Genomic DNA, 27,389 nt, shown 5'->3' with positions numbered 1-27,389 from the left:
GGGGAGGAGGACCAAGAGGAGGGAGAGGAGGAGGAGGAGGAGGAGGAGGAGGAGGAGGGGGCGGGGGCCTCTCCAAGTTTGTCAGGACCTTCTTCCGAGGCAGCGGCGGCGGCAGCCAGGGAGGCCCGGGCTGCGCGCGGGCCGGGGGCGGGGGCTGGGGCCGGGCCCGGGGCGGCGGGGCGGGCGCCTCCGCTCTCCTCCTGCTCTTGGTTCAGCCTTTGCTCGCACTGCGGCCGTGGCCCCTCTCGGTACGGCTCTCCGAGCCGCGCGCCCGCCGAGCCCGCCGCTCCCCGGCCCATGTACTGGAAGCATGAGAACGCCGCTCCGGCGCTGCCCGAGGGCTGCCGGCTGCCGGCCGAGGGCGGCCCCGCCACCGACCAGGTGAGCGAGCTAGTGAGTGGGTGAGCCGCCCGGGCCGGGGTCGGATGGGGCCGGGACCCAGCCGGGCCGGGCCGGGCGACGGGCGGCCGCGGGGAGGAGGGGTGCGGGGGTGCGCCTGGGAGTGTGTGTCTGTGAGTGTGTGAGCGCGCGCGAGCACGAGGAGGGGGGTCGCGGAAAGCGGGAACACATTATGCAAATGTTGGAGGAATTTCTCAAAAAGCGATTTAGCAAAGACACAGGCGAATCAAGAGGAGGCGAGGCGGGTATTGTCCGTCTGAATAGGCGCTGATAGCGCCGATGCGCCGGGGGTTGTGCCGGCGCAACGCTGAGAATCGCGGCGCGGGGCCGGTCCCGGGAGCTCCGAGGGGCTGGAGGGTGCTCGTTCCTCTTCTTGGACGCCTCCCTTTTCTTTTCTGGGCCCTGTTTCGTCCCCGATCTCGCCCCCGTTTTGCTCTGGGTTTTCCTAGGACTGGCCCTCGGAAAGCGCCTGAATCCGCGTCAGCATCTCCGCATCAATTTCGCCGCGCGCGCGGGGCGGACGGGCTGATGCTCCCAGCGCTCAGGGTTTTATTTTCCTCAAGCGCCCCTCCCCAATCTCTTTTTTATTTTCTTTCTTTCTCTCTTTTCTCCTTTTTGCATTTTGCGCCGAGAGGAGGAGAAGGGAGCGAGGAAGGGGGGTGGGTGGAGGGAGAAAAAATTCGATTTTTAATTACTACCATTAAAAAATCAAATTTGCAATTCTTTGGGCGGCCTGATGGATCTCACTGATTGACAGTTGGAATTGACACTCTGGCTACCTCTTATCTTGGGCATTCACGACAATTTCTAATTGCAGGTAGTTTGTGTGTGTGCGCGTGTTTTTTTTCCCCCTCAGAGGCTTGGATTGCAAGGGAACTAAGCGATTACTTCAAGAGCCACGGGTTAAGTGCAGGGAGAGGGGGAGAGAGAGGGAAAAAATCCAATCCAAATTCAAATTGCTTCATTAGAGAGACACCGCTTTTGTGGGGAAGGGCTTTAAATGCCCACTACAAAGTTAGGACTCATTGTTCCGCGCCGGTTTATATAACAGGCGCGGGGAGGCGCTGGGCTCAGGCTGCGCGGAGCCAGTGCTGCAGCCGCCGCCGCTTGCGTTCCCTCCCCCCTCCCCCAGGTGATGGCCCAGCCAGGGTCCGGCTGCAAAGCGACCACCCGCTGCCTTGAAGGGACCGCGCCACCCGCCATGGTGAGTTCGTTCGGCCCTGCTTTCGGTCCCCGGTGCCCTGGCGGCCGGGCCCTGGGGAGCTGACGCGGCTTTCCGGCCCCGAACAGCTGTCCCGTGCGCTGGGGGACTGCTGCAGGGCGCAGTCTCTCTAATAGCCTCGGTTTTCTGGCCGGGAAGGCGAGCTTTGACCGCTCCTAGCACCTAGGACGCTCGTGCTAAAAGTTGGAGCCGTCCTTTACTCTCCAGTAGGCCCTTCCATTCCTGTCCTGTAGCCCGTGGCTTGTCGTTTGGGGGCGGATTTCGTTGTCGGTTGGTTCGCTGAGGCCCGGGTCTGTCTCCGAGGCTGCAGCAACGTTGGGCACCCGACTCGGCCCGCAGCTCAGAGTGCGGCTTCTCCCTCTCCCCTACGGCAGGCTCAGTCGGACGCTGAGGCCCTGGCCGGCGGTCTGGACAAGGACGAGGGCCGGGCCTCTCCCTGTACGCCCAGCACGCCTTCCGTCTGCTCACCTCCCTCTGCCGCCTCCTCCGTGCCGTCCGCCGGCAAGAACATATGCTCCAGCTGCGGCCTGGAGATCCTGGACCGCTATCTGCTCAAGGTGAGACAGGGGCGGGTTGTTGTGTGTGTGTTGGCAGGGTGTGGGTTGCGACCCTGAGGACTGCAGGGGGAGCCACGCCGGCGCCGGGTCCCCTCAATTCGAATCCTTGCTCAGCCCCGGGCAGACTCCGCGGCTTCGGGCAGATCTTTGCGTCTCTCTGCGCCCCCGGGTTCCCGTCTGAAAAATGGGCAGTTGATTTCTATTTCCCTGAGCTTCCATGTTACAGAAGAAAAGTGGGGGAAGTCACATGTTTCTTCAGAGCTCCGGCGCCTGTGTCTGCAAAGGGGGCTGGGGAGTCTGGAGCCGGGCGCGCGCAGAGGTCCTCGCTCAGCCGTCCCCCCATCTCCGCCCCCTCCCCAGGTCAACAACCTCATCTGGCACGTGCGCTGCCTCGAGTGCTCCGTGTGTCGCACGTCGCTGAGGCAGCAGAACAGCTGCTACATCAAGAATAAGGAAATCTTCTGCAAGATGGACTACTTCAGGTAGGCTGCGGCCGTAGGGCCAGCAGTGTCGCCGGGGGGGCGCTCAGAGGCCGTTTGTCAGCTGCGCTCGGTCTCTGGCTCCGGAGGCCCCCGCGTTCCGAATGCCCCTGCGCGGCGCAGCGCGGGGGCCCAGCCCACCCGCTGTCAGCGCCAAGCACCAGGAGCTCCAGGCCGCTCGTCGGTGCCGGCAGGGGTTCGGGCCGGTGATCCGCCTCCGGTTGCTGAGGCCCACTCGGCTTTGGTCGCGTCTCTGGCTCCCTCTCGGTTCCTGCCTGAACCTCAGGCTCCGGTTCCGACTCCCAGCGCGTCGGTCGAGCTCCGAGGCCCCCGGCCCTGGGCTGTAAACCCTACTCCCACTCCAACAAAGCCGGCGTCTCTACCCGGCAGGACCCTGAGCTGGGCTCTAGACTCTTGTCCCGGCTCTGGTCCCGGCTCTTACCTCGGCCGAATTCGAGGCTGGATTCAGGTCTGGTTCGGCCTTAAGCACTAGCCTCGCATGGGTCTCGGATCCGAACCCATATTTAAGCTCTCGATCTAACCCCCGACCTTGGTCTCCGGCTCCGCCTCAACTCAGACCCCGGCATCGCTCGAGTGTAGGATTTCGTGTCTGGGATCCTGCTTGCGCCCCGGGTGCCGGTTCCAGTCGCAGCTCCGTCGCCGTTTCTTCCCCAGCTTCAGCCTCTCCCGGGTCTAGGCTCTGACTTTGGCTGCCGGGACAGGAAGGGGGAGTGGGGCGCCGCAGTCAGGGTCCCCGAGTAGATCACCCTGGGCTGCACCCTCCGCCCCGCGGTGCCGCGTCCGGCAGCTCTGGACAGCAGCCTAGCTGATCCTCCCGCCGCATCTCCGCCGCTTGCGCGTGCCTGGCTCCTCACCACGCGGCTCGGCCCTGCCCGGGTCATGGGGTCGAGGTCACGGTGAGGTCAGAGAAGCAGCGACTGCCGGCCCGATCCCTAGGGGAAGCGTGAAGCAGGCCTGAACTCGGGTCTATGGAGTCCAGAGAGAGTGGAGTGGAATTGGTTCCTGGGCAGGACGCCTGTTCCCAAGAGCTTTCTTAGGAAGTGGAGAAAGCTACTCTTCCTACAACCAGCAGCCCCCATCCCGCCGACATCCTTCCCATCCCTGCCCCGAGAGAGGTCACCGATGCAGCCTTCCTGGGAATACCCCAGCCCCAGAAAGATCTTCTAAGTCAGGGGATGCTATGTAAGGCAATGCCGCTTCCCCTACCCGCCCCCCGCCGCCCACCCCCCCACCCCCCCCACCCCCGCCCCTGCCCCCAGGGCTTTGAGTCTCTGGAAACTTGGAAAGAAAGGACCTTGAATCTAGGGGGAGGATTGTAGTATTTGGGGCTCGGGTGCTCTAAGGACACCTTAGGAAGCCTGGCTGGAGAAACGGACTCTTCTCCATCGGTGCATGGGTGTGAGTGGAAGTGCAGCTAGGGTGTGCATGGGCAAGGGCGGCTCTACCAGGTGGCCTGGGACTCCAAGTGCCTGTCCGGATCTGTGCAGTGGCCTGGGTGAATGTGTCAACTGAGCAGGGCGAGGGGCGTGTGGATAGCGTGAGTATTCCTTTACAGCAAGCATTTGTCAGTTCATGTGTGAGTGGAGAGTGTGTGTCTCTGTGAATGCTGGGACCGTGTGTGTGTGTGTGTGTGTGTGTGTTGTACAAGTTGGTCAGGACAAGCTTCCTTCTGGACTGGGGTCTCAAGGTGAGAGACTGAAATCCCATCATTCCCCACCCTGCCACACACCCCTCCTCTGAGGGGCATTTCTGCTTATGGCCTTAATCCAGGCACTGAGGGCTCAAGGGTGTGAAGTGACTGTGGATTTGTGGGTATGGGCTGCAGCCTGTGTGTATGTGAGGGCAGGGCTGTCATTGTGTGGTGTGTAACCAGAGTGTGACCTCTCCCCTCCACTGTCCTGACTCTTCGCTGGCCAGGGCAGGAAGTGGAGGTTAGGGTCCCTGCTCTAGGCCTGACTCCAGTTGGTAAAGAAACAAGCCAGCTGCCCTTTCAGGGCTCCTTGTGTTCATCAGTGGGCCAGGACAGCCTGGGTAAACCAGCTGGCCTCTTCCCGCAGAGTAAGGTAAGCCTGGCCTCCTCTCCTGGTTCTCCTGGTGGCAGCAGACCCGCCACCCTGTGAGCCACTTGCCCACGTGTCTGTGCTGCTTCTCCAGCCCCAGCTCATGCCCAAAGCTGGACCAAGCCTCCTTGGTTGATGTGCTTTCCTAGATCTTCAAGGATTAGCCAAAACTCAGATCCTGACCCTACTGTTCAAAGCCTCCATTCCCTTCCTTTCCACGGCAGTGGGATGAAGAATGAGATATCCAGCTATCATGGAGACACAGAGACCAGACTCCATGAGGCCAACCCTGAATCACTGTGTGACCTCGGGCAAATCACTGCATCTCTCTGCCCTCAGTGTCCTCCTACCAGGGTACCTCTCTGAGCTGCCAAGAAGGCCAGTGAAGGGAGGTAGGCTCAGCAGAGGCTCGCTAAAGGGCAGGTGCTATGAGAGTCACCACTGGCAGGGTGGCAGGGGCATCCCGCCCTGGTGGCATTTCCTCAGACAGCTTGGGGAGCAAGAATGGGGCTGGGCCATTTCTGGGCTGCAGGTTCTGGGCACTAATCCTTTTCTAGTGACAACAGCCCTCAAAGCAAAACTAAAACAGATTTTTTTGTTTAAAAAAAAAAATAGAGTTAATAAAGGCTCACATTCCCTGGGATGAGAGAATTGTGGCTTTTCTGATCGTTTCTCCCCCAGCCAGGTCTCCCTGCAGGCATAACTCATCCCTGGCAGCCCCACCTGTAACAAAAATAATGAAACCCACAAAAAGGGAGAGAAAAAAGCAGGCAGAGCACCAGGCAGGGACTATTGTCTGCTCTGAGCAGCAGCCCAGGCTCTGGGTGGCTGCTGGAAGTGAGCTCTTCCTGGAGAGAGCGTGGTGGTGTGGAAGGCAGAGCCCTCTCTCTAGATTGGGGTTCAGGGAAGCGCCTAGCACTCAGATTCTCTGGCCCTCTGTTTTCTGAAACCCAAGATCAAGGGTCTGATGGGAAATGGGCTGGAGCACTCACCCCAAAGAGAGGCCAAGATTTCTGAACAGGATGCAGGGAGGGAGGAAGTGGCCAAGACCCCACTGGTAGCTTCTGAGGTCCTCTGACCTCTGGTCTTATTCCCCAGGGAAGGGCTTCCTCTCGGTTCTATCTGCTATCTTGCCCTTCCCTGAAACTGGTCTTCTATCTTCTTTGGCAGAGCTGGTAGCACCGGGGGCTCAGGAAGCTAGATGTTAGGAAAGCACTCCAAGCTCGCAGGGGCAGGAGGCAGGTGGCTGTGCCTGGGTGGGGTAGAGTCTGGAGGGCCATTGCTGCTCCTGGCTTTGTTGGAAGGAATTGGCTTTCCACTGACTGCGTGCCCTCTCTGAGTTCACTGGACCTCTCTGCCTCAGTTTCTTCAACTCACCATCCAAACAGGGACCTCACCAGCCCTTGTGGCCTCAATCAGATTCCCACCTCCCCTCACTCCCTGAGTCCTAGCAGAAAAAAAAACTTTTTTCCACCAGGAAAATGTGTGATGCTTTTAACTTCTTCACTTTTGGGGTTAAGACCACTTTGCTTTCTATTTGCTTCCATGAAGTTGGGGAGGAGGAGTCCTGTGTGGGGGGGGGGGTGGAAAGATAGTGTTCCTTTCTGGGAGATTCATGTCTCAACAATAAAAACCCCAGACAGAGGACTTCTCTGGTGGTCCAAAGGCTAAGACTCCATGCTTCCAATGCAGGGGACCTGGGTTAGATCCCTGGTCAGAGAGCTAGATCCCCCATGCTGCAATTAAGAGCCAGTACAGTCAAATAAATAAATATTTTTTTAAAAAATAAACCAACCGGACAGCTTCCTCCCACCCACCGACCTGTGGCTGCTGCCCCCACATGGACTGATCTGCAGTGCCCCTCCGGCCCCTCCCCTCCTAAGTGTCATACCTATTGTAGACTGGGGGAGACAGTGTCCCAAGAGAATGGAGAATGCATCCCACCATTGAGAGATTGGAAGAGGACAGGACCGAAGATGCTGTCTGGAGACTGTACAGAGCGCATCTCTAAGCTGGGAACTGTGTTAACCCTTTACATCTCCTTACTTTATCTCATTGAATCCTCCCATCCACCCTGTGAGTAGGTAATTGTCATAACCCCTACATTATAGAAGGGGAAGCTGAGGCCCTGAGTGGTGAGGTCACACAGCTAATAAGTGGCAGAACTTGGATAACCCTCAGGGCTGCCTGACTTACCATCCTTATGTCTAAATATTTGGCACTCTTCTGTAGCTGAGACACCTCAGCAACCTGCCGTCTGTGCAAGGTGGGGCCCATGGAATGGCAAAGACCACACCCACCCACCCCTGCTGGCCCTAAGACTCCCTACCTGGCTGGCTGGCTTCCCACAGGCAGTACCCTCTGTGCTCTGACTGACTGTCCCTGGGTGGGCCCTGGGAGTACTAGGGCAGGAGTGAACTCAGAGTCCCAGTGACTGGAGGTTCAGGTCACAAGGTCCTTAGCCCTCTTGTTTCCTGACCACTGGCATGGGCAGTAAAGGGTTAACGACCTCTTCTTGCGTTGATGGGGGTGGGGTTCAGAGAGTGCCCGGGGCTGGGCCTGGGAAGGGGGGCTGCCCACAATGGTTCCTGTCCCCCACTTGGCCCTAGTGACTTAGGGCAAGCCGGCCGGCTTCTCTTCCTCGTTTCCCCTTGAACCCAAGCTCCGACCACATACTCCAGCGGGGGAATCCCACCCCCTCCCCCGGACCCCGAGGGTCCCCGGGGAGGCTCAGAGCTGGGAAGCGGCCCCCCACCGCGGCTGAGAGCAGCCCAGCGGCCGCCAGCTGTTGGGGGACAGATGTTGGGGGAGCTGAGAGAGGCGTTCGGGGAGGGGCTTGCGCTGGGACCTCCGAGGAGTGGGGCGTTTTAACCTCTTAAATGCTGGTTCTGTTGTTTTCGGCTTCTTCTTCTGTGGGTTTGCAAAGCAGGGAAGAAGCAGAAGGCATAGGACCATCCCCCCGCAACTTGTTTGCTTCATAGAATCTCTTCTCTAGGGCCCTCAAGTGATCGTCCCGAACGCAAAACAAGCGAACACTGGTTTTGAGTGTCAGCGCCTTGTCTCACTAGCTTCCTAACATTGGCCCTCCCACTCTGAGCTCCGGTTTCCAGAAAAGGGGTAGCTTAGCAATGGGGACAGGAGTCGTAGTGAAATTCCGATGGGCTCTTTCGTTGAGGCTCATTCACGCAACAAATAACTGCTGGGATCCTGCTCGGTATCCAGGAGAGACAGGCCGAGAGAGCTAGCTTGATTCCGTCCCTGGCGCACAGCTCCCTCCGCAAAGCCACGAATACCCAGATGTCTGCGTTCCCGGCTTCCGCGGAGAGAGGACAAGGCGGTGCGCGGCGCCCACTCCACTCCTTGCAGCAGCTGCCAGGCTGTGCTTCCTACCTCCGACACCTCTCCATTCCCAAAGCGCCTCTGTGTTTTGCGCCTTTGCCCCGTGGCGTGCGCGGGGACCCAGGGAGGGGCGCGCACAAGGCAGGGGGAGGCGGACAGTGGCCGCGCCCCCTAATCCCTTTGGCGCTCCCTTCGCAGCTCCCGAACACCCCTTTCTTGAAGTTTCGTTGTCTCTGCCGCCGATTTCGCTGCTTCCGGAATTCGGCGGCTCGGGCCTAGCTGCCCGCCTGGGAAAGGAGTCTATCGGTTTGTCAGAGCCTGGATACGTAGCCTCCTGGTGCCCCTTGTTTACGCCACCTTCCCCGAGTAGGGGACACGCTTCAGGAGCCGCCCGAAACGCATCCCAAACTGCAAAATGACTCCCATCCCCATCCGAGGATCTAACCGGGAGGATGGTTTCATTGACTGGGCGGAGACACGACGCGCGCAGGGAGATCCTAGAGCAGGGGACAGGTCCCGGCATTTGGGGTGATACGAGATGGGAGATAACGTTGCTGAAAGGTCGCCTGCGGTTCCCGCCTCAGAACAAGGCGATGGGGCTCTGCGAGCGGCCAATGGAGGCGCAGAACGCGCCCGGCGTCGCGGACTCGTGGAGCGGGAAGATCAGGGATGCGCGAGGAGTCTTGGATGCATCCTGGCGGAAAACGACGAATCCCGCAGAGCCAAGCGCTAGGATCCAGGAATTTAAACTCCGGTTCTGCGCACCGATCCCAGAACACGGAAACCGCTGGCTGGAGACGCAATAGCTTCGCCTGCATCTCAAGGCCGGGACCTTCCTCTACCATCTCTTTCAGGATCTCTCTACCCGAGCCTGCGGAGGCCCCAGGCCCTGCGCGAGGGAGTTTCCTGGACCCAAGGCTTGGAGTGGGGATGCGACGCTGTCAAACCAGGCCCCTTTCCTGTTCATACCACCAGGTTTCAACTCTACGCATCTCCAGTCCCGCTGCTTCCGCAGGTTCTAGGGGATTTTTTGCACATCGGAAGGGACCTCAACCCGTGTTCCACACTCCGTGTCGTCTTGGACAAGTCACTTGTCCACCTTGAACGTGTGGTGGATGTGCAAATTGGGTGTTAGAGTCCCCACTTCACATGGCTGCGGCGAGAGGGAGGCAAGAAAAAAGTTGCGGCCCGGAACCCTGGAGCGTAGCGAGGGTTCTGCACACGGCTGGCCCTTCCTTCTTCTTCCTTTCAGAGGCCAGGAAGTTCTCCCAGTCTGGAGCCGGGCAGCGGAATTCGGAATCGGCCCCTCGACGGGAGCAGACTAAAATGGGCAAAACGATTTCCTCTCCTCTTTACTGAAGGACTGGAAACGGAGACCGCGGGCTGTGCTGGGGAAGCCGAATTTCCTGGGTGGGGAACCACTTCTGTCTGTTTGAGGGACGGTTGATTCGGCCAAGGCGCGCAAAACGGCCTGAGCGAACCCCGCGGCCGCCGACAGGGTCCCCTAGAGCCCCTTTTCCGAGAGAGCGGCATGGCACTGGAGGGACGCCTGTAGTCGGTGCTGGCCGAGGCCTCCGCTCCTCAGTTCAACCCGAGACCGTTTATTCAACCGGCAGTTGTTTGTGTTTGCCAAGGCAGGCGAGGCTGTAACCAGAGCGCATTTGCTGGGCTGGTTCCTGCGCGCTCTCAAGACGCTTCCAGTGCTCTTTTGGGTGGAAATGTGCCTCTGGGGACACAGAGGCAAATCTTCTAGATCCTTTCCCAGGAATGCCGGGGTGGAAGGGAGAGCCAAGAAACCCGACTTTTTGTAAGTCGATGTGTTCAGTGCTGAGAAGGTGGTGCTGGGAGCCATGGAACTAGGAGTGGGGAGGTCCGCGGGGGTGGGAAGAGGAAACAGTTTGTGCGAAAGCCTGGGGAGTGGGGAGTGCTTCAGAGGGGTCATAAGACCTGGGACCACGTTCCGTCGTGGCTGACTCAGGCTCATGCTTGGGTGTGGGGTGAGGGATCTTGAGGAAGGTTAGGGAGGAGATGAGCCAAGAGAGGATGTGGTCTGTTGAGCTCTGTCAACTCCAAGGATCTTGGACCAGATCCTGAGCGTAGAGTGGAGCCACCAGAGGATTTTAAGCTGGGTAGGGGACAGCATAAAGCATCCATGCTGGAAACTTCCCTGCAGCCACTGTGTGGAGGCTGAGTTGGCCAGGGTGTCGCTGGAAACAGGCGTAAAGATTGGCAGTGAGGGGTGCATGATGGGAGCAAGGCTTAGGAAAGCAGCGGTGGCAGTGGAGAGGAAGAGATGGGTCCCAGAGATACTTAGGAAAGGGAACCTACAGTGCCTGATGATTTGTTGGTTGCTGGGTTGAGGAGGAGGAGGGGTGGTTGATTTAGGTTTCTAAGCTTGAGGGGCTAGATGAGTGGGGTCATCATTCTCTGAAAAAGAGTGTGTACCAGAGGGCCGGTGCAGGGTCACTGGGTGAGTCATCCACTTCAAGAAAAGACTCCCTGGTGCTCCGGGGCCGGGCCTTGGGCTGACTTCTGGGACAGGGTAAACAGACTCTGCTGCTTCCTAGAGGGGCTCCCAGTCCCGTGGCGGTGGAGGCAGCCACACCACAAAGTGGGAGGGCGAAGGGGAAGCGGCAGAATAGGGGAAAGCTTGAGAGAGAGTGAGGCATTTGATCTGGGCTTTTCTCTCTTGTTCAAGTGACACAGGGCTCCGGAGTCTGAGACTAGCTCCTTACTGAATAGACTGCAAAGCACTAAACCAATAGCACTAACCATTGCTGTTGTCACCTAGTTCAGCTCAGGGCAAGAAAATGAGAACTCAGAGAAGCTAAACACTGTGTCCAGGGTCACAGAGCCAGTAAGTGCATACCTGTCTATGCTTTCAAGAAACTCTCAAATTTCTCTACAGCTGGGTTACAGTTTATTCTTCTCAAGAGTCAGACTGGCTAGGGCTTCTTTCCTTGCAAGCTGTGTGACCTTGTGCCAATTACTTTACCTCTCTGGTCCCCATTTTCCTCATTTGCAAAATGAAGATTAATTGGGACAATCAACAAAAAACACTTAGAATCTTGCTGGGCAAGTGGTAAGTGCTCATAAATTTGCCAAGTTATTGCTATTATTATATTTCCCCTATATTTTATTAAGCAAAGTAATGTCATATACAAATTAAGTGATCATGGTAGAATATTTGAAAAACTCAGAAAAGCACCAAGAAGAAAGTAAGAAACCACCCACCAGCTCACCTTCCAGGTGGGACTTGGCTGCAGGGGATGGTGAATCCAGACAAAGGGAAATGCACAAGTGAAGTCCCTCGGGAACCGGGTGTGGCAGAGACTCAGGGGTTTGGATGGCTGGTCTGAGCCTCACCATCCCTTTCCTCTCCTCCCTCTCCGTGTGCCACAGCCGATTCGGGACCAAGTGCGCTCGGTGCGGCCGACAGATCTACGCCAGCGACTGGGTCCGGCGGGCACGCGGCAATGCCTACCACCTGGCCTGTTTTGCCTGCTTCTCGTGCAAGCGCCAGCTATCCACAGGGGAGGAGTTTGGCCTGGTCGAGGAGAAGGTGCTCTGCCGTATTCACTACGACACCATGATCGAGAACCTCAAGAGGGCTGCGGAGAACGGTACTCAACCCGCCCCTACCCCTCCCCACCCCCAGCCCTCTCTGACCCCCACGCCACCTCAGCACCCCAGGGACTGCTTGCAATTCTCTAGATCCAGGCGCCCCCCTCATCACCTGGGAGCAGCATGGGGGTGGGGCTGTGCATGGACTTTGCGCTTCTGGCTCCACCATTTGTTTGCTAGTCTGAAGTAACACTGCTGGTCTTTGCAAATTGTGTTTCCTACTCTGTAAAATGGGGCTAACGATAAGACACCTCAGAGATAGATGAGGCTGATGTTCGGAAAAGCCAAGAGGCACTCAATGGCCCTAGCAATGACTCTCATCACCAGCAGCCTACTCTGCCTTTGGATAGCTCTGGGTGGCCTGGAGGTTCATCCCCTCTCCTTTGCTGGAACCAGGCTTGGGCCAGTCGTCCAGAGATGATGCGACCCTCTCCTCCCAACTCCCACCCCAGCAGGTACAAGCCAGAGGTTTGGGCATGGGGTTTTCATTCTGGGCTGTAAGGAGAAAGGCCTTTGAGTCTAGAGACCGGAACTTCAGTTTTGCTTCTGGCAGGTTGTGCTGACCTACAAATTTGCCTTTTATCTCTGGGTCTCACTCTCCCTAGTGGGAAAATGGTTATTGGACTAGTGAAAGTAAAAGTCTCTCAGTTGTGTTCGACTCTTTGCGAATCCATGGATAGTCCATGGAATTCTCCAGGCCAGAATACTGGAGTGGTTAGCCTTTCCCTTTTCCAGGGGATCTTGGACTAGGAAGACCCCTAAATCTCTTCTGACTTTGATACTGAGATTTCCGAAGACACTTAGACTCAGGGACAGGACCCAGGTCTTCCCGGGTTTGTGGGGGCTAAGTCTGCCCCATCCCCAGTGCCTCTCAGGAAGTATGGACCATACTGCCTCAGTCTCTAGTCAGAGAACTAGTTAGGAATCCCCAGAGTGCTGTTGGCCATGGCCACAGCACCAGTCAGTCGCTCAGTCATGTCTTACTCTGAGACTACATGGACTATAGCCCACCAAGCTTGGTTATCCAAGGAATTTTCCAGGCAAGAATACTGGAGTAGATTGCCATTTCCTACTCTAGGGGATCTTCCTGACCGAGGGGTCGAACCCTTTGGCAGGTGTATTCCTTACCACTGCGCCACCTGGGAAGCCTTGGCCACAGCAGGCCGTCACTTTCTCCTGCCAGGATCAGGGCTGAGTGGGTCTGGGTGGGGAGCAAGTGAAGCTGGGGTGCTCTGAATTTACCTGCAAGCAAACTGGGCAAGTCAGTTGTAGAGCTGGGGTGGAAGTCCAGGAGTCAGCGTTTCCCCCACACCAGGAGCCATCAGTCACTCCAGGTTCCTTCCATATCTGGACCAAACAGGACCCGATAGCCACAGCCTTGCCAGTTACACTCCGCTCTCATAGCCAGACCTGACTCCAGACTCCTATCATGCAGGGAACCTGAAGGCTTATGACCTCAGATCTCCTTTACTGACCAGCCCTCAGTTTTGGCTACTGCTTTACTTGTAAAACTTAAACACACACATGTCCATTATAGAAAATTTAGAAAGGATGGTAAGCAAAAAGAAGAAAATAAAGACCACTCCAAATGCCACCACCCCACATTTTAGTGTATATCTTCCCAGATTGTATTCTATGTATGTATGTTGGAGTGTTTGTTTTGTTCTTTTAGCACACTTTTTCCTAATTAAAAAATTATGAATAGTGGTGGAGTTTCTGGAGATTTTAATTTTCTTCTTTGTGCTTATCTGATTTCTGAGTTATTGATAAGGATCATATATTAGCTTTTCATTCAGAAAAATGAGATATTAAAAGAATATATTTAGTGTGATTTAAAAAGTAATGTTAAGTGGAAAGAGAATAACACATACTCCAGTTAACAAAATTAAACCTTAGAAAAGGTGATGACATGTGATTGTTGGAAAAACTTCAGAAGCTGCAGAAACATTGAGTCTTCATAATTGCACTCCCTCTTCCTAAGCCTTTGGTGTATATCCTTCCAACCTTTTGCTTCCATCCTTTTTTTAAAAAAACAAAATTAGGATCACAGTTCTGTAACCTGCCTGTTTCCCATCTCCATCAGTCTTTGGTTTCCTCAGTATGTCAAGGAGGGAGACCAAACTGGGATGCTAGAGTCAGCTAGCTTTCAGAATACTAGTCGAAAGGTCCAGAGCTGGGACTTTCTTCTTTCTGAACCTCAGTATCTTCCGCTGTAACACGAGGATAATGTCACCAATCCTCAGGGTTGTGAGAAGTACAGGGCACCCCCAAAGAGAAGCGTCTGGCACTGATCAGATGCTCAGAAGTAGAAGCCCCTTCCCCAAAGACTGAGTTCAGGGGCTTAGGACCCTGGGATTCCCGCTCCCAGCCAACTCCGCTCCAGACACTTCCAGGGACCAGCTCCCCCCACCCCCGTCCTTTCCAGGCTGCCACTAGAAGAGATGGGGACGCGTGGTCAGCCACTTCTGTCGCCCCCAGGAAACGGCCTCACGCTGGAGGGGGCAGTGCCCTCGGAACAGGACAGTCAGCCCAAGCCGGCTAAGCGCGCCCGGACGTCGTTCACCGCCGAGCAGTTGCAGGTACCCGGGCTGGCCGCGAGTGGCCGGGTGTGGGCGGGGCCTCGGAGTGGGCGGGGCTGATAGGGCCTCCTGACTCCTCCCCTCTGCCCGACCCGCGGGTGGCGGGGAGGGGCTGTAGCTGCCTGGGGGCGTGGCCTTCGGGCCGGAGCCTCTGATTGGGCCGGGGCCTTGGCGACCTCGGGGGGCTCGTGCCTCACAGCCCCGCGGCGCCTGGCAGGTTATGCAGGCGCAGTTCGCGCAGGACAACAACCCCGACGCGCAGACGCTGCAGAAGCTTGCGGACATGACGGGCCTCAGCCGAAGGGTCATCCAGGTGGGGCCGGGGTGGGCGGGGCCTTCGGGTCTGGGGCGGGGCCTGGGGGCGGGCCCTCGAGCGCGTAGCCGGGCTGCGGGTCCGCGGGGCCACACGTGGCCGCCCTTCCTCAGGTGGCGACAAGGCAGTCCCGCCTGGGGTCCCGCAGCGGCGCGTCCAGCCCTTTTCCGCGAGGCTGAGGCTGCTGAGGCTGTCGTTCCAGGTGTGGTTTCAAAACTGCCGAGCGCGTCATAAAAAGCACACACCGCAGCATCCAGTGCCGCCCTCTGGGGCGCAGCCGTCCCGCCTCCCCTCCGCCCTGTCCGACGACATCCACTACTCCCCGTTCAGCAGCCCCGAGCGGGCTCGCATGGTCACCCTGCACGGCTACATAGAGAGTAAGTGACCGCGACACCTCGGTCGCCCGGCCTGTGGGAGAGCGGGTACAGACGAGCGCTCGTGGGTGGCAGAGGCGTGGGGAGGCCTTGCTAAGCCTCGTGAGTGCAGCTGAGGGTTCCTCAGTCACTCGGACCTAGAGGTGGGGGAGAGGAGTTAAGTTCCCCAATTCTGCAGCAGTGGAGCTGGACTCCTCCGTAGAGGCAAGCCATTCAAAACGTACTCTTTCAACACCCACTCTGTGCCAGAGCCCGAGGACCAGGAAAAGAACAAGAAGGGTAAAGTCCCTTCCCTGGGGGAGCCTGAGTTCTGGTGGGAGAGGCAGGAAACAACACCAGATAGATGAGCCGTTTGGTTTTCGTTGTGGTGATTCCCGTAGTCAGGATTCTGGATGGGAGTGTGTCGAGATGTCACCTCTCCTCCGGCTGAGACCAGAAGGATGGCAGGAATGAGTGAGACACAAGGAGAGGGGAAATAGGAATGCAGGCAGCAGAGGAACCAAGTGTAGGCAGAAAGCGCCCTGGCATGTATGCGTTTGGGTCACAGAAGAGAGCCAGGGTGACAGGAGTACCCACAGCTGAGGCCGAGGGCAAAACACCTGACTGACTTCCTTGAACCTGTTTCCTCATCTGTACACTGGGACATTAATGATGCTACCTCACAGGGTGGTGATCCACTGTGTTCAGTAAGTATTTTTTGAGTGCTTTCTGTGCCCTAAGCACTGGGATGCCTTTGTGCTAAGTCTCATCAGTTGTGTCCAACTCTTTGCAACCCCGTGGACTGTATTCTGCCAGGCTCCTCTGTCCATGGGAATTCTCCAGGCAAGAATATTGGATTGGGTTGCTATTTCCTTTTCCTGACCCAGTGATCAAACCCACATGTCTTGTGTCTCCTGCATTGGCAGCTGGGTTCTTTACTCCTAGCTCCACCTGGGGAACCCCAAGCACTGGGATACAACAGACCAAAGCCTGTGCGCTCCTGAGGCTCAGGTGGCAGGATGGGGAGGAGGGGAGACAATAAACAAATAAAGGAGGGAGGGGGGGTGTCAGTGGGGACTGAGCACTGTGGGCGAGGGGTGGCAGGTCATGGTGGAGTGATCAAAGAGTGGAAATCTGGGGGAGAGACAGAGCGAGTAGCCTTGTGCATGTCTGGAGGATGGGCATTTAGTGAGTTTGCTATTGAATGGGTGCTTATCACAGATTTTCTTTCCCTTTGAGGTTGTTTCTATTGCTTGTTTCCTCAAAGCTGGACATGACCAGAAAAATAGGTGGCGACAGCATACCCACAAACTCAAACCCTCTCTTCTCTGGGTTCAAGTAAAAGAGAAAGAGAAGGGAGATCAGAGAGGGCACAGCTGTGTCCCGAGTCCCTGCCGTGTGCCAGGCACTATCTCGACAGATGTTTCTAAACATCACTGTTCTACTGCACAGATGAGGAAACCAATGGTCCACAGTAAGTTAGTGGGAGCCAGGATTCTTTAATGATGAAATGTGGGCTTTAGTGTCATACTGTGGGGCTTCAGAGCCAACCTCTGTCACTTACAAGCTGTGAGACATTGGGCAAATGTCGTCTTATCCTAGAATACCAGTTTCCTCATCTGTAAAAATGAAGACAATAAGAATCCAATCTCTTTTTTAAAAAGGAGAATACCTATTTTAAAGCAGTATTGTGAGCATCAGATGAGATCACTGACTTAATGTCTTTAGTATTTATTAAGTCTGGAAAAGTATTAGCTGCTCTTGTGATGGTAGTGGTGGTTCTGGTTTGCAGAGCTGCAAATGCAGAATCCTGCCTACTGCACCAGGCTGCCAGTTGGAAGTGGCAGTGTCTGCCAGTGTCTCTTTGTTCTGTTCCATTTCTGAACCATCTGCTCAGTAGGAGGGACTCTTTTCCTCCTTTCTTTTCTAAACAATTGACGTGTTCAAGCTGCAGAGAGCTCATTGACTATCTAGTTCATCTGTTAAAGGTGCCAAGCACCAGGGGCTCTCTAGGTACTAGGAGTCTGGGCCACCAGCCAACGTTTGCTGTGAAGTTGGAAATGGATCTAGGTGACCCCATGGAGAGTGGGGCCATGGTCTCCAGAGCTATGTCAGGATTCTGTCCACATAGATTGTTGGCCAAACCTAGGGACACCTAGAGAAAGGACTGAAATGCCCTTTCCTTTTCCCCTCAAGGTGAACCCAGCTTGGGGCAGGAGGCGTCAAGGGTGTTTGAACGTGCTGCCTCCTGTTGCGTGACTGAAGGTCCCCTTAGAAATTTTCTTTGCCATTCACTGAATTCACAGGTTCCTGAGTTTCCCAGAGCCTTCAAGCTTGGGCTTCCCTTGTAGCTCAGTTGGTAAAGAATCTGCCTGCAGTGCAGGAGACCCAGGTTGGATCCCTGGATTGGGAAGATCCCCTGGAGAAGGAAATGGCAACCCACTCCAGTATCCTTGCCTGGAAAATCTCATGGACAGAGGAGCCTGGTGGGCTGCAGACCATGGGGTCGCAGAGATTCGGGCATGACTGAGCAACTAACACTTACTTCAAGCTTGGAATCTCATAAAAAAGCTTTGGAACTAGACTCCAGAAATGCATACATATGCACAGAGTTCTCCACATAATCTTAGGCTGTTCATGGGCCCTCAGAACACCCCATATTAAGAATTCCTCCATCTTCTCCAGATGAGGGAACTGTAGCTCAAAAAGGCACAGTGACTTGCCCTGTCACATATTAATTGCAGGTCTCTGTACAGGGCTCCTTCCCCTGCAACCAAAGAGGACAAAGTTCAGAGAAGAGGGAGGCCATAGGCTTCACTGTAGTGGCAAAGAGGTGGAAGCATGAGACATTTGGGTCAGACCAAGGATGGCCTTACCCCTCACTGTTTTAATATTGGAATAGGGTAGAGATTCATCCAGCAAAATCTTAAAGAGTACCTACTAGATGCCGTGCCTTATTCTAGGTCCTGGAAATCCACAAAGACTAGAATCTAGAAACAATCAAAAATTCCTGCCCTCATTAGAGGCTGCAGTCTAGCTGGCAAAGACAGATAACATCAAATAAACAATAAAAATATACAGTCAGTCAGATGATGGTAAGTGCTAAGGAGAAAAAATAAAACTGAGAAGACAGGCAGGGAGGGTAGGGGGTAGGTATTGGTGTTGGGTGGCAGTTGTGAATAGGGTGGTCAGGGAGAGCATCCTAGAGAAGGTGATGTATGAGTACAGAGTCCTCTAGGGGAGGGGGGTAAAGCCCTGGTGATACCTGGGAGATAAGAAGGTACAACACACCAAGGAAGGACTTGAATGGATGGGGTAGAGCCTTGAATATAGGAATGTACAGCCTTGAATGTATATATTCATTTCTTTTTCTCTCTTCTTAAAACTTCTAAACTATAATATAGTTGATTTACAATGTGTTAATTTCTGCTGTACAGCAAAATGATTCTATTCTATATATATACATACATATATATATATATATATATATATATACACACATTCTTTTTTAATATTATTTCCCATTATGGTTTGTCAGAGAATGCTGAATATAGTTCCCTGTGCTAGCTATACAGCAGGACCTTGTTTATCCCTTCTGTATGTAACAGTTTGCGTCTGCTAACCCCAAATTCCCACTCCGTTCCTCTCCTACCTCCCTGCTTGGCAACCACAAATCTTTTCTCTGTATCGGCGAGTCTGTTTCTGTTTCATAAAAGTTCATTTGTGTCGTATTTTAGATTCCACACATAAGTGATATCATATGGTGTTTGTCTTTCTCTTTCTGACTTGACTTATTATAAGGATCTCTAGGTCTATTCTTGTTGCTGCAAATGGCATTATTTCCTTCCTTTTTATGGCTGAGTAGTATCCCATCACATACATGTACCACGTTTTCTTTATCCATTCATCTGTCGATGGGCATTTAGGTTGACTTGGCTATTGTGAACATAGGGGATGTACATATTCATTTATGAGTGTTTATCATTGAGTTAGATAGTTATTATCAACTATGCTTCCCAGGTGGCACAGTTGGTAAAGAATCTATCTGCTAATGCAGGAGACACAAGAGATGCAGGTTCGATCCCTGAGTCAGGAAGATTCTCCAGAGAAGGAAATGGCAGCTCCAGTATTCTTGCCTGGAAAATTCCATGGAGAGAGAAGCCTTATGAGCTATAGTCCGTGGGGTCACAAAAAGTAGGACACAACTGAGCACACACACAACAGACAGTTATCACACATAGCTTCATTGCTCATAGACTTTCAGGGACTTCCCTGGTGGTCCAGTGGCTAGGACTCTGCGCTTCCATTGCAGAGGGCACGGGTTTGATCCGTGGTCAGGGAACTAAGATCCCAGAAGCCAAAAGACTTTCACATAGGGTATTGCAACCAACCCTACTGAAATTTTGCCCAGGGCCACCCCACTGGTAAGTGGTAGAGGTGAAAATGGCCCCAGGGCTCCAGCCTATCGAGCCCAGGGCTGGTGGGATGCTGCATGGAGACTGGGCGATGGGCTCCAAGGCATCCTCTCATCCACAGGTCAGGTACAGTGTGGGCAGGTGCACTGCCGGCTGCCTTACACCGCGCCCCCAGTCCACCTCAAAGCCGATATGGATGGACCACTCTCCAACCGGGGGGAGAAGGTAAATGGAGCCCGGTTGGGTGGGGTGGGTCAGAGCCCCCCCCGCCAGGATTGGGTTTCTGGCAAGATTCTCGTCGCTGAGCAGGCACCCTCAGCCCGGCACACTCAGGCCCCCCTGAGCCCCACCACGCAGTCCCTTGATCTGGTGCCAGTGTGTTCGGAGTGTACGGCCAGCCCCCTGGTGGCTCCCCACCACGGCTGGCCTTCTCTTTTTCAAATTTACGGATTTGGTTACTTCGCTCAAACGTTGCGGCTCTGAGCAGGGCTTATATCACACACCACCCTGCCTCCCACCATGTCACGGGTTCCTCCTCCTGCGAGTGAATAACCTGAGCTGGTGGGGCCCAGGGACAGCAGGCCAGCCAGTGGCCCTTGGTCAACTGGTAAGGCCTCCTTTGTGGAACCCGATCTCTGGTTGTCTCAAGCAGTAGGACTGGACGCCCAGAAGGGTGCTTGGATGTCACCCAGTCCAGTGGCTTGAAAGCTCTGTTCTTAAGCCCGGGAACCCACTTGTTTGCGCTTTCTCATAACGAAGAATGGAGATGAAACGAGGTCAGTGGGGAGCCACTCTGGATGAAACTGCAGAGGGAGTAGAGCCCCCACCTCCCACTCAGCTCCAGGACAGCTCGCAGTGAGCCCTGAAAGCCACTGCTCTCAGACAACCCCTTCTTTTAGAAAATGAGGCCCAGGTAGCTCAAGGTCACAGAGCCGGAATGAGAACTTGTACCTTTACTCGTTCACAAAATCAGTTCTTCAACCGTCATACTATGTACAGATTGTTCCCAGGAGCCCCAAGTCAGTTGCCAGGAGCACAGAGATGAAGGAAATGTAGTTCCTGCCGTCGAGGAGGCCAACAGTTAGGACACAAGTGTGATTCAACTGTGATGCTGGGGCCAGGGGAGCTGGGAGTGGGGGCTCAGGAGAAACACACAAAGGCTTCCTGGAGGAAGGCACGCCTGAGCCTCAGGGTTTGGCAGGGAAGGCATGAGCCGCCAGGGCTCTCAGGGAACCCAGAGTGATTCAGATCTGCTGGCACATGAGCCTGGGAGGAATAAGAGTGAGCGGTGGAGCCCTCAGGTTGCCAGGTAGAGGTGCGTGGACCATGGTGGGCGCTGGAGGTCTCTTTTAGAAGTATCACTGTAGTGGTCCTTGGAGAGGCAGGGAGCCCCAGGAGTCAGAGGATGTGCTGGGTTTGAGGAGAAACAGGGCCAGGCCTGAACGCAGTCTTCTATGCCTCAGCATCATTTGGGCAGCTCCTAGAGAGGCAGATTCCCCAGCCTCGCCTCTGGGGAGCTGGGGTGGGCCCCAGGGACCCACGGGTGTCATACCCAGCCCCAGTGATTCTGGCAGGCAGCCCGGAGTGGGACTACCTTTCCAGGACAGCCCCTCTTACTCCACCTCCTGATTAAGCACCTACCTGTGGGGCTGGGCTGAGGGCTGGGCACCGTGGGGAAAGTAGATGATGCAGAGGTACAGCCAGCCACTAGGACCAGTAGGTTTATAAGTAAATGGTAGTACGTATGCAGTCTCAAATTCTGGAGACCCCAGTGGTGGGTGACCCCACCCCATCCCCTTTGAGACTGTCATACTCACAGGAAGGGCTGCCTTGGGTAAACAGCTTCTTTGTTCATGGCAGGTGCTTTACATATGTTGTCTGATGCCCCTGATCACACTGTGGATATGAGGATGGCATCCTCATGGTAAAGATAAGGCAACATGGCTCAGAGAGGTGACCCGACCTGTCCAGGGATGCAGCTAGCCCCTCAGATCTGAAGTCCACCTGGTTCAGTAACCATGTGCTTCTGAGCCGCACTTTACAGTCTGCACAGTGCTCTTTTTGACCTCACCCTTCACAGCCTCTCTGGGATGATGACTGTGGTTGACTCCATCTCATCCCTGCAGACATGGGCTCAGCCAGAGCAGCAGCTCACCCAGAGACACACAGCAAGTGTGGGTACAGCTGGCCTTGATCCTGGGGCTAGCTGCCCCCCGGCCTGCAGGAGAGCATTCATCCTGTCCCACCCTGCAGCGAGCTGGCATGGTCCTTGTCCTCAGGGTGGCTTAGAGCAGGAGGTGGGCAGCTACAGCCCTGGGCAGTTGAGGATAAGGGATGAACGTGAATCTTCGAGGACCCAGAAGACAGAATGGCCAGCTCTAGGGGAGAGGCAGGGGACGTGAGGAATCCCTGCCAAGGCACAGAGGTTTGGAAGAACCTCGAAGGACAGCAGGGGGCTTAGTGTGGCTGGGGCCCAGGGAAGTGGAGGAGGAGCCAACAGGGGGTCACATAATGAGGGCCCTGTGCCTTCAAGCAAAGGGCCTGGACGTTATCTGGGGTCAGAGGGGATCTTTGGAAGGAATTAACTCTGGGCTCAGCACTTGGAGATGAGCCCTTGTCTCCTGGTTTCTCAGCTAAGCCTGTGGTTATGTCTGGTTCAGCCTGAAGGATGAACCAGTCTAGGGGTCTGGCAGCTTTTGGCTGGGGAAGGTTTCTGGCCCCTGGGATTGGCTGCCGAGCCAGAGTTCTCTCTTGCTGGCCCAGAGCCCCAACTTCACATCCAGCAACTCTACAGAAAAACATTTCCCCCTCTTCATGACCTTCCGCCCTCTCACTGTCAGACCTTCCTGCCAGCTCCCAGGAACCTTCTCTGTCCACATCTTGCCAAACCCCTGGGGCCTGGTAGACTGTGTGTGTCCAGGCAGTGCAGAACCTTGTGGGCTTTCTTCCAAATCCCTCTGGGCCTGATCCAGCCTGGCGAGGAGGAGATTCAGGGCCCCCTGGGGCAGCCCCCCAAACCCACTGATCAAGACCAGCACTGGCCTGGCCCAGAGACCAGTGCTCTGAGCACTGGGGTAGTATCCTGTGCCTCTGTCGTGTTGTCATTGGACTGCTCATCCCTGTGAGTTTCCAGTACCAACATTTCTTCCCGGTCATGGCCCCTGATCCCACAGTTTAGAGCTTGGAAAGTTCTTAAAAATCAGAGGCTGGCCATCATTGCTCAGGTGGAGAGACAGCAGCTCATGGACAGGCAGGGTCATCCCTCTGGAGAGAGCTTCTATTAGAAAGAGCCCAAAGCCAGGTAGACAACTCAGAGGCTAGAGGAGAGCACAGTCTAAGGTGGGGGTGAGCTCCAGAGTCGGGCAGACCAAACAGCTCGGCCACCTTCTCACTTTGGGACTTGGGAACACGGTTTCTCTGAGCCTCAGATCCTTCATCCACAAAATGGGGATAATAGTTCCTACCATGCAAGGTTGTTGCTGAAAGCAAACGCAATTATATATGTACAGGGCCTGGCATGATGCCCGGTGAGCAGGAAGTGCTCCGTGTGTGTTGGTTATTATTACAATGACTCTTACGGCGAGGATCACCATTGCTTTCTTCCATCTCTTCCTCCTGGAAACTGACCTGGGCCATTAACATTCTTGATCAAAAAATGGAACAGCCATATGGCCATGCCCACTGGATGTCCCCGGCCCACTTGAAATCTCCTCCTGGCACTGGACTGTCAAAAGGCACATCCCATTGGCCAGACAGCCAATAATCCTTGAGCTGAACCTTCGGGACTGTGTTGGCGGCAGTGCGAGGTCAGCCAGGCATCTTAGGTGGGAGACGGAGAGGAAGCAGTCGGTCCCTGACCACCCTCTGTGTGTCAGGCACCTGGCGTGTCTCAGCCACCTGCCTCTCCAAGGGCTTGGATGCATGAAGGGCTTGGCCCATTGCCTGGTACTTGGTAAGCGCCACTGGTAACTTTCAAGGTGGCTTGGAGAGGAAGAGGCAGTGGGTCTAACCAGCAGAGCTTATTCTAGCGCCATGCTGGGGTTGCCCTGCTGGGTCCACCTCTTCTGGGCCGGGTGATCCCAGGCTCTTTGATTTTCACCTCTCTGGCCCCAGTGCCTCCCCTGTAAAAAGGAGATGGTATCAGGGCACCCTGGTGGGGTTAAGGCCAGGCTCTGTGAAATCACACCCGTGTGCACTATACCCAGTGCCAGGGAGTGTGCCCAGGAGGTGCTAGCTGCTATTCTTGAATCTTCCTGATTCCTCCCCATTCTGAAAGAGAGAGAGGGAGAGAGGTGTGCTCATCCCTGTTTGACAGATGAGGAAACAGGTTCAGAGAGGTGAAGTGAGTTGCCCAAGGCTGCACAGCAAGCAAGTGACTGAGCCAGGATTTGAACTCAGATGTGGGCCCTGGGTCCCCCTCCTTCTCTAGGCCTTTGAGGACCTCTGGGGGGCTGCCAGGCGGTGCCGACCCTGGCTCAGCCCCCTCCCACACCTTCCTCTTGCAGGTCATCCTTTTTCAGTACTGACACTGCCGGCACTTCCGCATCTGTCCATGGGCGACCTGCAGCTGTCCCTTAGCCGCTGAAACCCGGAGTCTGAGCTGCTGCCAGGGATCACCCGCTCCGCATCCACCCCTCGTCTGCCATCCTGCCCGCCGCCAGCTAGGCCCCTGGGCCTGGCCTCCCTGTCTCCTGCTGAGAACCAGAACCCACCAGGAGCACTGCGGAGCCCTCCTCCAGGAAAGCAGAGCTCCCTGATACTTGGAGCCAGGGTGAAAACAACAGCCCACGTTTCCCATTTAGACAGGAGTCGTCCTCTTCAACTTAAGCTGATCACAATAGCAAAAGGCCGAATTGAGTTTCGCGACGCCAACAGCCTTCCAATTTACAGGTTTTCTTTCCTCCTGTGTTGGCCTTTACTACTTCCTTGGAATCATCTCCAAATTCTAAATAGTCAACAACCCCCAGTGTTATCCGCTCTGTTGCTTTTGTCTGGAAAACTCTACAGTGTTTGTGGGATGTCCCCAAAGGAAAGCTATGTTCTAATTTTATCATTTCCATCTGTCTGGTTATGTCAAGTTAGTTCAGAGAGAGAAGAGACACTGACCAACCCTGAGAGGCCCAACAGGGCAAAGATGGAGGCCTGCCCAGACCAAGAGGCAGCGGGATAGGGAGGGGGTGGGGGGAACAAAGACCCCCATTAGTTTGGAGGCCCAGGAGAAGGAGTCGGCATGTTGGGCTGGGAGGGGCACGAGCCATTTTAAGGAGAAGAAAGAGGAAGCTCGGGGTGTGTGTGCCAGGGGCCCCACTTTCCCCCAGTTATCCAGCATATGTGCGGAGGCATGGCAGAGGTGGGTTTTGATCTGTACGGTGACATTTCTCAATGTCTGGACAGGTTACACTTGGGGATGCTTCTTGGCTACTTGTTACCTCCCGATGGGTGGGGCTGCTTGGGCCACATCTTTTTTTTTGCAAGGAGGGGGCATCTCCTGAAGGGACTGGGGAATGGAGCCCAGGGAAAGGGCAGTCAGAACATTCATTCTGGACCCATCTCTGCATAGAGAGTCCTGATGCTGAGTGAGTGTGCCAAGCCCAGGGTTCTAGCTGGCACTTCTGGGCTTCTCCATCAACCCTGCCCAGAGCCAGCCCCGTCTACTCCTGAGAAGGTGGACCAGACAGCTGTGGTCACACCCACCCTGTCCCGCTACTCTTCCCCTCCCCACAAAACGAAAGGGCTCATGCTACACAAGATCATGGTTTATGTTTTCAGGGGATGCTCATTTGTCCCAAGCTTATCCTGTAATCTTAGAATTACTTTGTGTCCTGATGCATTTCCCACTAGAGGCTGCTAGTCATCCTTCCGGCTTTGGTTCACCTGGTATGTTGCTTTGGGAAGAAGACTCTAGGACAGGGAAAGCAAGCTCATGGTACACAGGTATCTGCTGTCCCTGGTTTCACCCGTGGCAGACATCGACAATCAGTTGCAGCACTATCTCACTGAGTCTGGATAAGGGTTCGGAATCCAAATGCTTGAAGTTGGCGCTTAAGATGAAAACTTATATGCCATTCTCATTCTGGGATCTGGAGGAGGGCTGGGCCCGGGTGTAGCCCCTGAAGGGAACCTGTTTCTTTTCGCTTTCAAAGACAGTTCCAGCTGACTCAGGGCAAAGAGAAGGCACCCCTCTGAATATAGTTGGTGCAGCTTAGTTCAGAACTCACCTAGTGAATAATGTGTGCTTAGCCCTGTGCTCAGAGCTGACGTTACCAGGAGCAGCTGGGCCCAATCCCTGGTGACTGGGGAGCTCTAATCTTTCCTTTGATTTCTGCTCCCAGTGATCCCAGTCCCAAGCACCATCATGTGGTGAGTGGCCAGCCGAGTCCTGCCCAGGGTCACCTAGTACCCACTCTGCCTTGAGCCTCCCCCCAGGGTCTGTTCCTTGCGTGGATCACGTGGTTGTAGCATGTTTCGGTTCAGACATGTCTCCACTAGCCTGATAGAGCAGCCTGAGAACCTACAGGCCATCAGGACTATTTATTTAAATCAAAGCAAAAGGGGGAAACACACACACACACATACACACACGGAAAAAAAAAAAAATTGTAAGCACTTTTTTGTAAAACCAATGTCTGTTTTGTTACATACCTTTCATGTTGTGCTTTGTAAATGTCTTATTTGTGTAATAAATAAAGTTAATGCAAGTAGAAGTGCTGGCACTGACCTCCAGAGCACAACAGGATTCCATTTCTTTCCTGTTCTCTGGTGAAGGGCTCAGGCTCAGGCCTGGCCCCCAGAGTGGCAGGGCTGCTAGACAGTGAAACCCCTTCCAGCTAGGAGGCTGAGCAGAGTAAAGGCATCATGGTGGGTTTCTTCTCTAGTCTGTGCTGTGCCGGAAATCAGACTGGCTGGTGTCCCACCTCACTCCCGACCACACTCTGCTGGGTCCCGTGCTGACCTTGCAGGCTCAGAAAAGGGCCCGGGAGAAGCTCTCAGTCAGGCAAATGCTGTAGACGGATCCCTCCCCACGTGCTGTCTGGACTTGGGGAGGGGGGCACTTGAGCTGTATCTTCAGATGAGAAGTTCATGGAGTAAGTTCACAAGAGGAGATGCTGGGAGGCCAGAGACGAGCATAGAGGAACCTGATTGGGAAATGGGGTGGAGTGAAGGGAATACGGACTGGAGACGGGGGTGACAACTAGCCTGGCTGGGTTCCAGAGCCACCGTGTAATCTAGGGAGCAGGCATCCTGCTGCTGGCTGCCGAATTTTCTTTTAATGGCAGAACCGTTTGTAGAAGCCCAGGCTCACCAGGAAGGGAGGAGACTGGCTCTGCCTGGTGCGGAGGCTTCCCCAGCAGGCCCACCCCGCCCTTGCCCCACCCCACTTTGTGGCTTGGAACAGGGTCACGCATGAGCCTCAGCTAGGGGTGGCTGTGGTCCCCGCCCCTGCAGGGCCCCTCTGTTAAGCTGTTGCATGCTCCATCCCCGACCCCACCCCTTCCCTCCCTCTCCACTCCTCCAATCCATTTATCAAATGTTGATTTAGATATATGTGTATCTTTGAAAATAGTTTGTGTCTTTCTTTACCTGAATGTACTTTCTATTTTCAAAACATACTTTGGAATCCCCCAGTGGCCATCCATCCTATCTCCTGAGGTGACTGTTGCCTTAGAAGGGAAAGGTGATCTCTCCCCCAGCCCCAACCCCCCATCCCTCCATGGCTTAGCTGAACATGCCTAGACCTCCCTTGACCCCTGGCTCTGCACCAGCATGCCACTCATGGGTCCCCAATTCAAATGGCTAGTTTCTTGTCCCTGTAGACCTTGGCAGAGCCCTCCCAGGCCTGACTCCCTCTCCTGGGCAGACCCTGGTGAGCCACGGGACAAGGGGCAGGGAGTTGCAGGAGCCAGCAGCCTCTAAGATGGGAAAGCCAGGCAAAGATCCAGGATGCCTGTGGCCCAAGTATACCCCCCGGAACATGTTACCACTTCCTCTGCTGGTTTTCAGCTGACACATAAGATCCCTGGGGGTGAT

At 55.1% G+C, this 27,389-nt stretch overlaps 1 protein-coding gene across 3 annotated transcripts; it reads left to right on the top strand.

The window, feature by feature from the left end:
- The first annotated feature begins 39 nt into the window (after nucleotides 1-39).
- LHX6 (LIM homeobox 6) lies at nucleotides 40-26,078 on the top strand. 3 transcript variants are annotated; one of them, NM_001192848.1, is made up of 10 exons: nucleotides 298-381; nucleotides 1,532-1,603; nucleotides 1,996-2,178; nucleotides 2,539-2,660; nucleotides 11,480-11,700; nucleotides 14,180-14,280; nucleotides 14,498-14,593; nucleotides 14,796-14,970; nucleotides 19,483-19,586; nucleotides 23,867-24,662. In NM_001192848.1, the coding sequence occupies exons 1-10, from the start codon at nucleotides 298-300 to the stop codon at nucleotides 23,885-23,887; spliced, it is 1,179 nt and encodes a 392-aa protein (NP_001179777.1). In that variant the 3' UTR covers nucleotides 23,888-24,662. The 3 variants fall into 3 exon arrangements, with proteins under 3 accessions (XP_005213089.1, NP_001179777.1, XP_059747431.1); XM_005213032.5 differs by lacking the exon at nucleotides 19,483-19,586 and having other exon boundaries at nucleotides 40-381; nucleotides 23,867-26,078; XM_059891448.1 differs by lacking the exons at nucleotides 298-381; nucleotides 19,483-19,586 and adding an exon at nucleotides 537-729 and having other exon boundaries at nucleotides 23,867-26,078.
- The last annotated feature ends 1,311 nt before the right edge of the window (nucleotides 26,079-27,389 follow it).

This window comes from Bos taurus, chromosome 11 (genome assembly GCF_002263795.3).
Source record: "Bos taurus isolate L1 Dominette 01449 registration number 42190680 breed Hereford chromosome 11, ARS-UCD2.0, whole genome shotgun sequence".
Classification (NCBI taxonomy): domain Eukaryota; kingdom Metazoa; phylum Chordata; class Mammalia; order Artiodactyla; family Bovidae; genus Bos; species Bos taurus.
The sequence above is the reverse complement of the archived record's forward strand: the minus strand, read 5'-3'. Positions and strand labels throughout refer to the sequence as shown.

Bases quoted from the DNA above. Each gene is read 5' to 3' on its own strand.
- LHX6 (NM_001192848.1), top strand. From the start codon at position 298: ATGTACTGGAAGCATGAGAACGCCGCTCCGGCGCTGCCCGAGGGCTGC. The intron at 1,604-1,995 runs GTGAGTTCGTTC...CCCCTACGGCAG, and splicing joins GGACCGCGCCACCCGCCATG to GCTCAGTCGGACGCTGAGGC. The intron at 2,179-2,538 runs GTGAGACAGGGG...CCCCCTCCCCAG, and splicing joins TGGACCGCTATCTGCTCAAG to GTCAACAACCTCATCTGGCA.